This window comes from Scyliorhinus canicula, chromosome 18 (assembly GCF_902713615.1).
Source record: "Scyliorhinus canicula chromosome 18, sScyCan1.1, whole genome shotgun sequence".
NCBI classification, from domain to species: Eukaryota; Metazoa; Chordata; class Chondrichthyes; order Carcharhiniformes; family Scyliorhinidae; genus Scyliorhinus; species Scyliorhinus canicula.
In genome coordinates, this window is record NC_052163.1 from 70,086,197 (window position 1) to 70,103,183 (window position 16,987).

The window sequence follows — 16,987 nt, forward strand, 5'->3', positions numbered from 1 at the left end:
CTTCAGAGCTTTTGAAAGGTTCTGGGCATGGCAATATAGACTCCATGCTTGTCCTCAACGCTGGATCTTTTTCTGCTTCATTAGTTTGGCTTGTGGGTGTGATTTGTACTTACTACTGTCTTGTCTCTGGGGCTGTGTGTCCGCTTGCATCTTCTGCACCCACAATGCTCTGTTCTCAGGTGAGTCTTTAATTTTTATTCTTCTTGTACTTTTTCCAAAGATTTGTAGAACGTTCAACTCTGCTGTTTTCACTTGGAGCTTTCCAGGGTATTTTTCATTTTATCTACCGACACCATGTTTCTGCTTGCATTTGGGACCCAGATGGTATTTCTTTAAGGTTTGCCTGTTGAAGCAACTTTAGTCTGTAATTCGTTAAAAAGTATCCTTTTTTAAAAAATGTATTTTATTACAAACATGTATCAAAACAGGTTATAGCAAATAAACACCCCGGGAAACATACTTCCCAACAATCAACTATACAGTCTGTACAGATTTGTTCCCTTTTCCCAAACACAGTCATAAACACCCCCCAACCCTTTCCTCAAACCCCACTACAGAGCCCCTTAACTCATACTTTTTGTTCTCTAATCGCAGGAAGTCATATAGGTCACCCAACCCAGCCGCTACCCCCGGTGTTGCCACCGACTGCCGCTCCAGCAAAATTTGCCGCCGTGCAATGAAAGAGACGAAGGCCACGACATCGGCCTTCCTCCTCTCCATGAGTTCCGGCTTCTCTGAAACCCCAAATATCGCCACCAAAGGGTCTGAGTCCATCTTCTCCTCCACTACCCTGGCTAAGAACGTGAACACTGCCACCCAGAAGTTTCCCAGTTTTTCGCAATCCCAAAACATGTGCTCATGATTCGCTGGCCCCTGCCCACACCTCTCACACTCATCTGCTACTTCCTGAAAGAACCCACTCATTCTTGCCCGAGTCATATGCACCCTGTGCACCACCTTAAACTGTATCAGGCTCATCCTTGCACAAGGGGGACCTGTTTACCCTACGCAGTGCCTCACTTCATCCTCCCCAATTGATCCCCCCACCCAACTCCACTTCCCATTTCTCCTTGATCTTCACCCCCCGCTTGCCTCCCTGCTCCCCCATCCACTTGTGTCTATCCCCAATTCTTCCCTCTCCTTCCACATTTGGACCAGCAGTCGCTCCTGCAGGGTGTACCATAGAAGTTACAGTGCCATTTGGCCATTTGGCCCATCGAGTCTGCACCAGCCCTTGGAAAGAGCACCCTACTCAAGCTCACGCCTCCACCCTATCCCCTTAACCCAGTAAAAGCACTTAACCTTTTTGGACACTAAAGAGAAATTTAGCATGGACAATCCACCTAACCCGCAATCTTTGGACTGTGGAAGGAAACCAGAGCACCCGGAGGAAACCCACGCAGACATGGGGAGAACGTGCAGAATCCGCACACAGTGACCCAACCCGGGAACGCAGGGAACCCCCTCCAGACCTTTTGTGCAAAGTCCCTAACCTTCAGATACCTGAACTCACTCTCCCTCGGCAACTCTACCCTCTCCCTTGGCTCCTCCAAACTGGTGAACCCTTCCTCCAAATACAGATCTCTTACCTTGACCAGCCGCACATCCCTCCACCTCCTGTATACACTATCCATCCCCCCCCAGCTCAAACCCATGATTTTTGCACAGTGCATTAGCATTTCCACCCTAAAATGTCTACTCGGATCTTCACCATGGACTGCACCACCAGGCTCCCTGAATACCATTGCCATTGGCAACGTTGCTGTCACCATAGCCCTCAAACTAGACCCCTTACAAGATTCTTCCTCTATCCTAACCCACTCTACCCCTTCTCCTTCCCACCACCATCGCACCTTTTCCACATTCGCCACCCAATAATAATGAAGCAAGTTCGGCAAGGCCAACTCCCCCTGCTGCCTCTGCCTCTGTAGCAGGGTCCTCCCCACCCACGGCACCTTCCCCGCCCATACAAAATCCAAAATGATCGGCAGAATATATTGATATTCACCATTTTGATCCTCCCCACCATCAAGTGCAGTGTATCCGACCCTTGCCTCCTCCACCAGCTTCGTTAAGTTCCACTTATGGAGCCCAGTCCATTCCCTCTCTACCTGAATCCCCAAGTACCTAAACCTATCCCTCGCTACCGTAAATGGCATCCTCCTAAATTAACCAGTTGTCCCACCTCATTCACCGGGAATACTTCGCTTTTCCCAACATTCAGTTTGTAGCCTGAGAACCCTCAAAACCTCCCCTGCAGGCCTATAATCCTTCCCATACTCTCCAACGGATTCAAAACTTGCAGCAAGAGGTCATCGGCACAGAGAGACACCCGATGCTCCTTCTGTCCCCTCATAATCACCCGCCACTCTGCCGACCCCGAGCCATTGCCAACGGCTCTATGGCCAGCGCAAACAGCAATAGTGACAGCGGGCTCCCCTGCCCGTACCCCTGTGTAAGTCAAAGCTTAGTGAGCTCATATCATTCATCGTCACCCGTGCCCTTGGTGCCACATACAGCAACCGCACCCATGCCACAAATCCCGGCCCAAACCCAAACCTTCTGCATCCATGGACACCACCACCTCCGGTACCAGAGCCCCCGATAGCCTCATCACCACATTCAACAACTGTCTTAAATTACTCGTGAGCTGCCTGCCCTTCGCAAAGCCTGTTTGATCTTCTGCAACCACCCCGGGACACAATCCTCCATCCGTCCCTCCAACAACGTAGCCAATACTTTCACATCCGTGTTCAATAGTGATATGGGCCTATACGATCCACATTCTACCGGTCCTTCCCCTTTTCGGCATTCATGTGATTACTGCCTGCGTCATCATCTCCGGCTCCCCCTTCTCCAGTGCTTCATTAAATGCCCCCAGCAGATGTGGTGGCAGGTCCGTCGCAAATTCCTTATAAAATTCTGCCGGGTACCCATCCGGCCCAGGGGCCTTCCCCGACTTCATACCCCTGATACTATCCAGCACCTCCCTCAGCCCCAGGGGCTCCTCCAACGTCTTCCTCTTTGCTTCCCCCACCTGGGGAAATTCCACCTCATCCAGAAACCGTCCCATGTCCTCCTCCTCTCCCTCCGAGTCCGCCTCGTAAAGTCCCTGGTAGTACTCCTTAAATGCCTCCTCTATCTTTCTCGGCTACGACACCACGTCCCCAGCCTCAGTCCGTATCTTCAATATTTCCATGGACGCGGTCTGCTTCCGCAGCTGGTGCGCCAGCATGCGGCTCACCTTCTCCCCATGTTCAATTTGCATCCCTCTTGCCCTACGTAGTTTCCCTACCGCTCGGCAAAATGCCCTGCAACTTTTTCCTGCTCGACAATCCCTCCACGGTGGGCACCCTCAAATATGCCCTGTCCACCTCCACTATCTCGCTCACTAGACGGTCATGTTCCTCCCTCCATTCCCTATCCGCACGAGCCTCAAACAAAATAATTTTCCCAAGATCATTGCCTTCAGTGCTTCCCAAAAAATGGCTGCCGACACCTCCCCATTCTGATTCAACTTCAGATACTCCTTAATCGCAACCGGCACCTTATCACAAATCTCCTGTGGTAGTTTGACTAGGGGTATTACGGTACCTGGGAGTGTGAGCTGCCATTGGTGCAGAGGGCTCGCTGCCCATTGGCCCAGGTATCGTGTGCTTCTTATCTCTATTGGCTAAGAGGAAGGTAGCTCCGCCTATGAGGTGGGGTATAAGAACCCGTGTTCCCCTGCAGCCAGGCCATTTCCTGTACGTCATGCTCACTTCTTGCTAATTAAAGCCTTTCTTTTCGGACTTCACCTACGTTTCGTGTCCATTGATTGTGCATCAATTTAATTAGCAAGATTTTAAAGCATGGAGCTCCGCATCAAGCCGGAGTGTCTTCGACTCAGCCCTCACACAGTGAATGCAACAGCCGCATTTAAGCATTGGCTGGCTTGCTTCAATAGCTACCTGAGCACAGCGGAAAACGTCCCGACGAGGGAGCAGAAACTGCTCATCCTCCACTCGTGCGTCGGCACCGCCGTGTACACGCTCATAGAGGACACGACAGACTACGACGCGGATATGGACTTGCTCAAAGAACATTTCATACAGCTGGTGAACCAAGTCTACTCTCGGCACTTACTAGCCATGAGGCAGCAGATACCTGGTGAGTCACTGGACGATTTTTACCGTGCCCTCCTCGTGCTGGGAAGGAACTGCGGCTGCCCACAGGTGTCTGCTGTTGAACATACCGAATTCCTGATTCGAGACGCCTTTGTTGCAGGTATGCAATCCTCGCAGATCCGCCAAAGACTGCTGGAGAGAGAAACTTTAAACCTCACGGAGGCAGGGGCCCTCGCTTCCTCCCTAGACGTCGTGAACCTGACGCTCGCTTGTACGCCCCCGACCGCGCAGCGTCCCCCTGGGCAGCGTGGAACTCGGCCTCTCTGTCCCCCACGGACTCAGACCCCCCCAGGCCTGCGCCGCAGGGCGCACTGAAACACCTGCGGGGCCTCGCTGCTATTTCTGCGGCCAGGCAAAGCACCCTCGTCAGCGCTGCTCGGCCCGTTCCGCAACCTGCAAGGGCTGCGGGAATAAGGGCCACTTTGTGGCCGTTTGCCAAGCAAAGGTGGTCGCTGCGGTCCCAGGCAGCGACCGCCGGACTCCCCCTTCACTCTCTTCAGGGGCCCCGTGCAGCCTGCGGACCTCGCTGCCCCCACCCCCCAACACCACGTGCGATCCCCGGGCGCCGCCGTTTTGTCCACCCCCCACCATGTGCGGCCGACGGGCGCCGTCATCTTGGATCGGCACCGAGGACCCCGCGGATGACTACTCCCTGCCTGATGACGACTCTGAATATCTGCCACGACTCGCCTCAGTCACACTGGACCAGTCTCGGCCTCGTACCCTCTCCACAGCGACCACGAAGATTCTGCTCAACGGCCACTAGACAAACTGCCTGCTGGACTCTGGAAGCACAGAGAGTTTCGCCCACCACGCCATGGTAAGACGCTGCGCTCTCCCTGTCTACCCGGTTAAGCAAGAAATCGCCCTGGCCTCCGGCTCTCACTTGGTACAGATCACGGGGTGCTGCATAGCGGACCGCACGGTCCGGGGAGGGAGTTTAAAAACTACAAGCTATTCGTCCTCCCTCACCTCTGCACGGCAGCACTCATGGGGTTAGACTTCCAGAGCCTAACATTCAAATTCGGCGGCCCTATGCTCTCTCACTGTCTGCAGCCTCGCAACAGGGCAGCACGGTAGCATGGTGGTTAGCATAAATGCTTCACAGCTCCAGGGTCCCAGGTTCGATTCCCGGCTGGGTCACTGTCTGTGCGGAGTCTGCACGTCCTCCCCCTGTGTGCGTGGGTTTCCTCCGGGTGCTCCGGTTTCCTCCCACAGTCCAAAGATGTGCAGGTTAGGTGGATTGGCCATGCTAAATTGCCCGTAGTGTCCTAAAAGTAATGTTAAGGGGGGGAGGGTTGTTGGGTTACGGGTATAGGGCGGATACGTGGGTTTGAGTAGGGTGATCATGGCTCGGCACAACATCGAGGGCCGAAGGGCCTGTTCTGTGCTGTACTGTTCTAAAAAAAAAAACCCTCAAGGTCGATCCCCCGTCCTTGTTTGCAAACCTCACCCCGGATTGCAAACCCATCGCCACTAGGAGCAGACGGTCCAGTGCCCAGGACCGGACCTTCATCAGGTCCGAGGTCTAGCGGCTTCTGAAGGAAGGGGTCATCGAGGCTAGCAACAGCCCCGGCGAGCACAAGTGCTGGTGGTAAAGACCGGGGAGAAGAATAGGAAGGTCATAGACTACAGTCAGACCATCAACAGGTTTACGCAGCTGAACGCGTACCCTCTCCCCTGTATATCCGACCTGGTCAACAGGATCACGCAGTACAAGGGGCGAAATTCTCCCAAAACGGGAGAAATCGTCAAACTGCCGTAAAACCCGGGCGGGTTTTACGGCATCGCGCCCCTTCCCGACGGGGGACCGATTCTGGTCCCCCGTCGGGGCTAGCAGCCCGACGTCGGAGGCCCCGACAAGTCGGGCTTAACGAAAATCGTTAAGCCCGCTTGTCGGACTTAGCGCCGGCTGACGCGTCATATGACGTCAGCCGCGCATGCGCAGGTGGGAAGACTCCACCCGCGCATGCGCGGTCCGGGTTGCCCCTCAGCCGCCCCGCGTATTGATACTGCGGGGCGGCGGAAGGACAAATAGTGCGCGGGCATCGGGCCCGCTGCCCGCGATCGGTGGGCACCGATCGCGGGCCCATGGCACCCTTGGCACGGCCGTGGTACTGCCGTGCCAATCGGTGCCATGGTTATTTTTTTCCAGGTGGTCACGACGTTTTTACGAATGGCAGGACCAGGTGTGTTTGCCGTTCGTAAAAAGGTCGTAAAGGGCTGGGACTTCGGCCCTTCTAACAGCTGTGAATCGCTGCCGGCCGTAAAAAAAACGGCGGCAGCGATTCGTGTCGGGATTTCGGCGGGGGGGGGGGGAGAATAGCGGGAGGGCGTCAAAAAAGTCGGGAAGGCCCTCCCGCTATTCTCCCACCCGTCGTGGGGGGGGGAGAATTTCGCCCCAGGTCTTCTCGACGGTGGGCCTCAAGTCCGCCTACCATCAGCTCCCCATCCGCGCGAGTGACCGCAAGTACACTGCGTTCGAAGCGGACGGGCGGCTCTACCACTTTTTAAGGGTTCCCTTCGGTGTCACGAACGGAGTCTCGGTCTTCCAAAGGGAGATGGACCGAATGGTCAACCAATACGGTTTACGGGCCACCTTCCCGTATCTCGATAATGTCACCATCTGCGGCCACGATCAGCAGGACCACGACACCAACCTCCAAAAATTTCTCTGAACCGCAAAACTCCTGAACCTGACCTACAACAAGGACAAATGCGTGTTTAGCACCGACCGTCTAACCATCCTCGGCTACGTAGTGCGTAACGGAGTGATAGGCCCCGACCAGGAACGCATGCACCCCTGATGGAGCTCCCCCTCCCCCACTCCCCCAAAGCCCTCAAGCGCTGTCTGGGTTTCTTTTCATATTATGCCCAGTGGGTCCCCAATTATGCCGACAAAGCCCGTCCCCTCATCCAATCAGCCACGTTCCCCCTGCCGATGGAGGCCCGCCAAGCCTTTAGCCGCATCAAAGCAGATATTGCAAAGGCCACGATGCGAGCTATCGATGAGTCCCTCCCCTTCCAGGTCGAGAGCGACGCGTCCGATGTAGCTCTGGCGGCCACCCTCAACCAAGCGGGCAGACCCGTGGCCTTCTTCTCCCGTACCCTCCACGCTTCCGAAATCCGCCACTCCTCGGTCGAGAAGGAAGCACAGGCCATAGTAGAAGCTGTGCGACATTGGAGGCACTATCTGGCCGGCAGGAGGTTCACCCTCCTCACAGACCAACAGTCAGTGGCCTTCATGTTCGACAACGCACAGAGGGGCAAGATGCAGAACGACAAGATCTTGCGGTGGAGGATCGAACTGTCCACCTACAACTACGACATCTTGTCTGTGTGGAGTCTGCACGTCCTCCCCGTGTGTGCGTGGGTTTCCTCCGGGTGCTCCGGTTTCCTCCCACAGTCCAAAGATGTGCGGGTCAGGTGGATTGGCCATGCTAAATTGCCCGTAGTGTAAGGTTAATGGGGGGATTGTTGGGTTAGGGGTATACGGGTTACGTGGGTTTAAGTAGGGTGATCATTGCTCGGCACAACATCGAGGGCCGAAGGGCCTGTTCTGTGCTGTACTGTTCTATGTTCTATGTTCTATCTTGGGAAGCTAAACGAGCCTCCCGATGCCCTGTCCAACGCACAAGTGGACCGCCTTCGAACCCTCCACGCGGACCTCTGCCACCCGGGGGTCACCCGCTTCTTTCACTTTATAAAGACCCGCAACCTGCCCTACTCCATCCAGGAGGTCAGGACAGTCACTAGGGACTGCCACATCTGCGCGGAGTGCAAGCTGCACTTCTACCGCCCCGAACAAGCGCATCTGATAAAGGCTTTCCGCCCCTTTGAATGCCTCAGCATGGATTTCAAAGGTCCCCTCCCCTCTACCAACCACAACACGTACTTCCTCAACGTGATTGACGAGTACTCCCGCTTCCCGTTCGCCATCCCCTGCCCCGACATGACCACACCCACCATCATTAAAGCCCTACACACCATTTTCTCCCTGTTTGGATTCCCCGCTTACATTCATAGCGATAGGGGGTCCTCCTTTATGAGTGACAAACTGATGCACCATCGATTGCACGCGAGGCGAGTGATTTACCAATGTCAGGCTTTAATTAACTAGAACACAGCCTGGCGATCGTCCACAGTGGAAAGGGACGATCGTCAGGCTTCTGAGCATTTATACCTCGTTGATAGAGGCGTGGTTAACTCAGCCTCTCGGCCAATCGGTCGAGAGGCACATGACCGACCAGGGCCAATGGTAAGCCGACGTTCTGGCCCAATGGCAGACGAGTATGCAGATCATATCATCACATTCACCCCTTACGGAGAAGGAAGGCGGGGGGGGGGGGGGGGGGGGTGAACGGGACCCGGGGTGGGGGGGGGGGGGGGGGGAAGAACTGATGATATGAGTAGCCGTCGGGAGAATAATTTTCTCTCCGTACCCTTGTCGAATTTGGGGGCTTGCCACTGGCCCAGACATAACATTATTTACAAAAGGAAGTCCATGGGACCGTAGAACTCTAGAAGGATTCGATCAGTCGTTTGGTGGTCCTTGACGTCCTGGTCGAGCGCCGTAGTGGAGGAGGTGTCGTCGGATCGGCTGATGGTCCTGCTGATGTCCTGGAGTCCGGGAGCGATAGACCTCGAGTAGTCTCCGTCACCTGAGCTGGCCGCGGAGACGCCATGGATGAGGGATGGGGAAGCTGAGTGGGGTGCTGGGGTGAAAAAGGGGAGGGGGGGTCTGTGGTGGGGGGGGCTGCACGCCGGCGGGTGCCAGGTCCCGGAGGGAGACCGTGTCCTGCCGACCGTCGGGGTACTCCACATACGCGTACTGCAGGTTAGCGTGGAGTAACTGGACATGCTCCACCAACGGGTCGGACTTGTGCACCCGCACATGCTTCCGGAGCAAGATGGGCCCGGGGGTGACCAGCCACGTCGGGAGAGGGGATCCGGAGGACAACTTCCTGGGGAAAACAAGAAGACGTTCATGAGGTGTCTGATTAGTAACAGTACAGAGCAGTGAGCGGATAGAGTGCAGCGCATCGGGGAGCACCTCTTGCCATCGGGAAATAGGGAGATTTCTAGACCGGAGGGCCAGTAGTATGGTCTTCCAGATGGTACCATTCTCCCGCTCGACCTGTCCGTTACCCCGGGGGTTATAGCTGGTCGTCCTGCTAGAGGCGATGCCCCTGTCGAGCAGGAATTGACGCAGCTCGTCGCTCATAAATGAGGACCCCCGGTCGCTGTGAATGTACTCGGGGTAGCCAAACAGCGAGAAGATGGAGAGTAGGGCCTTAATGACGGTTGATGTGGTCATGTCGGGACAGGGAATGGCAAAGGGGAAGCGGGAGTGTTCGTCGACAACCGCCAGGAAGTAAATGTTGCGGTTGTTAGAGGGAAGGGGCCCCTTGAAGTCAATGCTGAGACGTTCGAAGGGGCGGGATGCTTTGATCAGGTGTGCGCGCTCGGGGCGGTAGAAGTGCGGTTTGCACTCGGCGCAGATGTGGCAGTCACGGGTTACTGTCCTGACTTCCTCGATAGAGTAGGGCAGGTTGCGGGCCTTAATGAAGTGGTATAGGCGGGTCACCCCTGGATGGCAGAGGTCCGCGTGGAGGGAGCGGAGGCGGTCTATCTGCGCGCTGGCGCAGGTACCGCGGGACAGGGCATCAGGAGGCTCATTGAGCTTCCCAGGACGATACAAGATATCATAGTTGTACGTGGACAACTCGATCCGCCACCGTAAAATCTTGTCATTTTTGATCTTGCCCCTTTGTGCATTATCAAACATGAAGGCTACTGACCGTTGGTCTGTGAGGAGGGTAAACCTCCTGCCGGCCAAATAGTGCCTCCAATGTCGCACGGCTTCGACTATGGCCTGGGCTTCCTTTTCCACAGCGGGGTGGCGGAGTTCGGAAGCCTGGAGGGTTCTGGAGAAGAAGGCCACGGGTCTGCCCGCTTGGTTCAGGGTGGCCGCCAGAGCTACTTCAGATGCGTCGCTCTCGACCTGGAAGGGGAGGGCCTCGTCGATGGCGCGCATCGTGGCCTTTGCGATGTCCGCTTTGATGCGGCTAAAGGCCTGGCAGGCATCCGTCGACGGCGGGAAGGTCGTGGTTTGCATGAGGGGACGGGCCTTGTCCGCGTAGTTGGGAACCCATTGGGCGTAGTATGCGAAAAACCCCAGGCAGCGTTTGAGAGATTTGGGGGTATTGGGGAGAGGGAGTTCCATCAGGGGGCGCATGCGTTCGGAATCGGGGACTATCACTCCGTTACGCACTACGTAGCCGAGGATGGCTAGGCGGTCGGTGCTGAACACGCATTTATCCTTATTGTACGTGAGGTTAAGGAGTTTTGCGGTTTGGAGGAATTTCTGGAGGTTGGCGTCATGGTCCTGCTGGTCGTGGCCGCAGATGGTGACATTATCAAGGTACGGGAAGGTAGCCTGTAATCCGTACTTGTCGACCATTCGGTCCATCTCCCTTTGGAAGACCGAGACCCCATTCGTGACGCCAAACGGAACCCTAAGGAAGTGGTAGAGGCGCCCGTCAGCCTCGAACGCGGTGTACAGTTGGTCACTCGCGCGGATGGGGAGCTGGTGGTAAGCGGACTTAAGGTCCACAGTTGAGAAGACCTTGTATCTCGCGATCTCGTTTACCATGGTAGAGATACGGGGGAGAGGATACGCGTCCAGTTGCGTAAACCGATTGATGGTTTGGCTATAATCGATGACCATCCGGTTTCTCTCCCCCGTCCGGACCACCAGCACTTGGGCTCGCCAGGGACTGTTGCTGGCCTCGATAACCCCTTCCGTCAGCAACCTCTGGACCTCGGACCTGATGAAGGATCGGTCCTGGGCGCTGTACCGTCTGCTCCGTGTGGCGACGGGTTTGCAATCGGGGGTGAGGTTAGCAAACAGGGAGGGAGGGTCTACTTTGAGGGACGCGAGGCTGCAGACAGTGAGGGGGGGTATAGGGCCGCCGAATTGAAAAGTCAAGCTCTGCAGGTTGCACTGGAAGTCCAGTCCTAGGAGTGCCGGTGCGCAAAGGTCAGGGAGGACAAGGAATTTATAATTTTTAAAAACCTTCCCTTGGACCGTGAGGTCCGCGATGCAGCACCCGGTGATGTGGACGGAGTGCGAACCTGAGGCTAAACCAATTTTGCGTGTTACGCGATGGACAGGGAGCGCGCAGCGTCTTACCGTGTCAGGGTGAACGAAGCTTTCCGTGCTCCCGGAGTCCAGCAGGCAGTCCGTCTTGTGGCCGTTGAGGTGGATCAGCGTAGTCGTTTTGGCGAGCGTGCGTGGATGAGACTGGTCGAGTTGAACGGCCGCGAGCCGTGGAGAAAATCCGTCGTCGCTGTCCGATTCCATGCTGGAGGGACCTTGCGTGGCAGATCCCTTTAATTATCTAGAACACAGCCTGGCGATCGTCTACAGTGGAAAGGGACGATCGTCAGGCTTCTGAGCATTTATACCTCGTTGATAGAGGCGTGGTTAACTCAGCCTCTCGGCCAATCGGTCGAGAGGCACATGACCGACCAGGGCCAATGGTAAGCCGACGTTCTGGCCCAATGGCAGATGAGTATGCAGATCATATCATCACACAAACTGCGTCAATTCCTGCTCAGCAGGGGCATCGCCTCCAGCAGGACGACCAGTTACAACCCATGGGGTAACGGGCAGGTCGAGAGGGAGAACGGTACGGTCTGGAAGATCATCCTGCTGGCCCTACGGTCCAGAAATCTCCCAGTCTCCCGCTGGCAAGAGGTCCTCCCAGACGCCCTCCATTCAATCCGGTCACTTCTTTGCACATCCATTAATCAAGCGCCTCACGAACGCCTTCTTGTTTTTCCCAGGAAGTCTTCCACAGGGACCCCGCTCCCGACCTGGCTGCCATCTATACAGCACCTGTTGGCCTTGTTGAAACCTGCCTGCCACTTCGCCAACACGGTTACGAAGTCCTGATAAATTCGGATCTTATTTTCCTCCCAGTCGCAGCTACGCTTCTCCCTGCCGTTCGCAATATCTTCTCTTTCTCCACAAATTTATGGAGTCTCACGATCACCGCCCATGGTGCCTACCCAGCTCTAGGCTTCTCCCTCAGGGATCTATGTTCGGTCCACTTCAGGCGCCTGATCTAGCACCCCTTCTGCCACCAGCCCCGCCAGCATCTTTGAGACGTACCTCGTGGCACTCACACCTTCCACTCCTTCAGGCAGGCCCACTATTCGCAGGTTCTGCCTTCTCGAGGTATTCTCCTGCTCCTCCATCTTTGCCTTCAACATTTTACAAAGGTCTCCTCGGAGCCCCATTTCGCCTCCAGAGCCACCACACGATCGCTGTGGTCCGAGATCACTCCTTCAATCTCCCGAATCTGTGACCCCTGCACCTCAAAACACCTCTCCATCCGCTCCAAAGAACTCTTCAGGGGTGCCACAGCTCCTTCAAAGGCCATCGAGTGATCCTCCCACATTTCCCTCCTCTGCTGCTGGAATTTTGCCTTAATAGACACCATCAATTCCAGCCGGGGCCTTCCAGCTTGCATCAGCCCTTCCCCCTCCTGCATGTTCACTGTGACTACTGCAGCACAAGCCTGCAGCACAACTCTTCAGTCAAACCTCTCACTGTTTTCTGCCGGGTTAGGTAACCAGCGGACCTAGCACTCCCGAGGAAAACTACTCCTCCAACATTCATCTACACCTTTTCATCAAAATTCCATCCAATATCGGGTAAAAAGAGCTCTTTTCTGTGCCTTCAAGCGGAGATGCCCTGTGTGTGACCCCTCACACCATAGCCACCACCGGAAGTCCGTAAAAAATATCCTTGTTTATTTATAGATCTATGTACATTTCAGTAACTGTACATAAGATTGTACTTCAACTTCTCTCCAAATCTCAGTTACTTAATCATGTGTTATTGCATCATAGTTTCATTCGTGGTTACGTCAGTGTCAAGTGCTGCTGATATTAACCTTTTACTCTACAATGAGTGGCAAAGAGAAAACAGAGGTAATGTTTGGTGGTCGCAAAGTAATTTGATGGGGCGACTCACATGTTGTTGAATACTCCCAAAATCTCATTCCTTTGGAATGCAAGGGATGAATATTGAACAGGTTGTCCAGCAGGTCCACTCCAGCACATTGCTAACCAGGCAGTGAGCATAACCCATTTAAATCTTCGACAAAATACTTTTGTTTCTGCTACAGATTCATTGGAGAAAGAATTCCCCATCCAACAAAACAAATTGCAAATTAGGAACTCTGGGACATTAAAACAAAAGACTGCCAATTTTCGGAAATGCAATTCATAGTCACCAAGTAGCTTCAAAGATACCCAGCAGAATTTTGAGAAAATGTGGAAATGGGGAAATGTGCTGCCCCCACATCCTCCATGTCCTTTTCTACCCCAACTGCAGGTACAGCATCTTACTGAAGTGGAATAAGGAGACTTCCTCGGACAGTGAGCTCTGTTCTTCTATTCTGGAGACGATCACTGAAGGAACTTTAGGCTCCTATCAGCTTGGACTCACCAAGGTAATTAGATTATTGACACTTATCATAGAACCTGGGGCGGCATGTTGGCACAGTGGTTAGCACTGCTGCCTCACAGCGCCAATGACCCGGGTTCGATTCTGACCTAGGACAACTCTGTGCGGAGACTGCACGTTCTCCCCGTGTCTGCGTGGGTTTCCTCCGGGTGCTCCGATTTCCTCCCACAGTCCAAAGAAGTGCACGTTAGGTGGATTTGATATGCAAAATTGCCCCTATAAGGGGTTGCAAGATGGGGGATTGGGTCTAGGTTCAGAATCAATGGGCTGAATGGCCTCCTCTGCACTGTAGGGATTTTTAAAAAAAAATAAATTTAGAGTACCCAATTCATTTTTTCCAATTAAGGGACAATTTAGCATTGCCAATCCACCGACCCTGCACATCTTTTGGGTTGTGGGGGGCGAAACCCACTCAAACAAGAGGAGAATGTGCAAACACCACACGGACAGTGGCCCAGAGCCGGGATCGAACCTGGGACCTCGGCGCTGTGAGGCAGTAGGGCTAACCCACTGCACCACCCCTAGCTGACCTTACTGTAGGAATTCTATGAACCATAGAATCCCTAAAGTGGAGAATAAGGCTATACAGTCAATCGAGTCGACACTGACTCTCCGAAAGAGCACACGACCTAAGCCCACTCCCTCGTTTCATCCCTGTAACCCCACCTAACCTTTGGATGCTAAAGCCAATCCACCTAACCTGCACATCTTTGGACTGTGGGAAGAAACCGGAGCAGCCGGGTGAAATTCATGCAGACACAGGGAAGAATGTGCAAACCACACACAATCACCCATGGTTGGAATTGAACCCAGTCTCTGGTGCTGTGAGGCAGCAGTCCAAACCACAGCACAACAATTCCACACTTCCAATGGAATTGTGTACCGGTAAACAGGAGATATTTACCAGGAATGGAGGGATGGTTCGATGGTCAACACTGGAGAGTGGTAGGATATTTGTTGGGTGTCACCCTGGATAGCAGCAAGATATGCAGAGAATGCATGCTTTGGAACTGCATATGCATTCGGGATCAGCGGGATATGTAGAACCTTCAAAGATAATATATACTGGGGAACGTGGGTTATGTTGAGGAATTATTCATAAAAGACTGATTGCTGCAGAGTGGTAGAGTGAGGGTGCGGCCAATCTATTGGGATATAGTGAGGCATGCTAACGGAACTCTGTCTATTGTTTTCTCAGGTGTTTCTGAAGAAGAAGGTTTTCGATCAGTTGGAGAATTGTTGGCGGAAGACCCAGAACTGGGCGGCTCTCACCATTCAGAAAAACATCCGTGGTTTCATCAACAGGAAGAACTTCCAGATCTTCAGACAGAAGATCGTTCTTATTCAATCTCACATCAGGGGACATCAGGCCAGGTCAGAGTCTTTTGCACCATCTATGAGCTTGATGTGTGTAAGATATTCAAGTGTGATGCGCTCCCTGTCATTAGGTACTTTTATCAATTCATTGAAAGGCGGGCTTTATCAGCCAAACCGACATATTCTTGGCCCCAGAGAACACTGGTGGTCAGCCTTGCCAAAGAAACGTAAAGAGTAGTAGCATTTGGCCCTCAAGCCCGATCCACCATTCAACAAGGCATTGACTGATCTACGTCCACTCCACTGTCCTGCACAGTTGTTTCCTTTATACTTCTATGGTATGTGGGAACCACAGGCACGGCCAACATTTGTTTCCCACCCCTAATTGACATGAACTGAGTGGCTTGCTAGGCCTTTGCAGATTGCAGAGGGAAGACCTATGGGCGGCATGGTGGCACAGTGGTTAGCACTGCTGCCCCACAGCACCAGGGTCCCGGGTTCAATTCTGGCCTCGGGTGACTGTCTTTGTGGGGTTTGCACTTTCTCCCCGTGTCTGCATGGGTTTCCTCCGGGTGCTCCGGTTTCCTCCCACAGTCCAAAGATATGCAGGTTGTGTGGATTGCCCATGCTAAATTGTCCCTTAGTATCCAAAAGGTTAGATAGGGTAACTGGGTGACAGATAGGGTGGAGGCATGGTCTTAAGTAGGGTTCTCTGAAGGCAGCACGGTGGCGCAGTGGGTTAGCACTGCAGTCTCACGGCGCCGAGGTCCCAGGTTCGATCCTGGCTCTGGGTCACTGTCCGTGTGGAGTTTACACATTCTCCCCATGTTTGCGTGGGCTTCGCCTAAACAACCCCAAAAAATGTGCAAGCTAGGTGGATTGGCCACACTAAATTGCCCTTAATTGGAAAAAATTAATTGGGTACTCTGAATATATTTTTAAAATAATAAAAAATAAAAGTAGGGTTCTCTTTCCAATGGCCAGTGCAGAATCAATGGGCCGAATGACCTCATTCTGCACTGTAAATTCTATGATTCTATTATGAGTCACAGAAGGTTGGTTTACAGGTGCAACAGGTGATTAAGAAGGCAAATGGAATTTTGTCCTTCATTGCTAGAGGGATGGAGTTTAAGACTAGGGAGGTTATGTTGCAATTGTATAAGGTGTTAGTGAGGCCACACCTGGAGTATTGTGTTCAGTTTTGGTCTCCTTACTTGAGAAAGGACATACTGGCACTGGAGGGTGTGCAGAGGAGATTCACTAGGTTAATCCCAGAGTTGAAGGGGTTGGATTATGAGGAGAGGTTGAGTAGACTGGGACTGTACTCGTTGGAATTTAGAAGGATGAGGGTGGATCTTATATAAACATTTAAAATTATGAAGGGAATAGATAGGATAGATGCGGGCAGGTTGTTTCCACTGGCGGGTGACAGCAGAACTAGGGGACATAGCCTCAAAATAAGGGGAAGTAGATTTAGGACTGAGTTTAGGAGGAACTTCTTCACCCAAAGGGTTGTGAATCTATGGAATTCCTTGCCCAGTGAAGCAGTTGATGCTCCTTCATTACATGTTTTTAAGGTAAAGATAGATAGTTTTTTGAAGAATGAAGGGATTAAGGGTTATGGTGTTCGGGCCGGAAAGTGGAGCTGAGTCCACAAAAGATCAGCCATGATCTAATTGAATGGCGGAGCAGGCTCGAGGGGCCAAATGGCCTACTCCTGCTCAAAGTTCTTCTGTTCTTATGTTCTTATTGCTGGGGTTGTGGTTTTTCTCTTTCTCATGACATAACTTGACGAGTCTCAGGCACAAAAAGATCATTTATTGACCAACGTGTTGGGAGAGCCCAGCTTCAGAGATAGATCTCTGGAGCTGACTCTGCTAACGTACAAAAATCAGGTAACATTGATACAGAGTGTGGTTACGTGGGCAAGAATATTGTTTATATTGGTTTGATTGATTGATTT

At 53.2% G+C, this 16,987-nt stretch overlaps 1 protein-coding gene across 1 annotated transcript in view; it reads left to right on the plus strand.

The window, feature by feature from the left end:
* The window catches only part of myo15b (myosin XVB), a 709,406-nt gene that overhangs the window by 245,392 nt on the left and 447,027 nt on the right, over positions 1-16,987 (plus strand). Inside the window, exons 21-22 of the mRNA XM_038776546.1 lie at positions 13,576-13,693; positions 14,906-15,081. Coding sequence (XP_038632474.1) covers positions 13,576-13,693; positions 14,906-15,081 — 294 coding nt within the window. The remainder of the gene's footprint in view (positions 1-13,575; positions 13,694-14,905; positions 15,082-16,987) is intronic.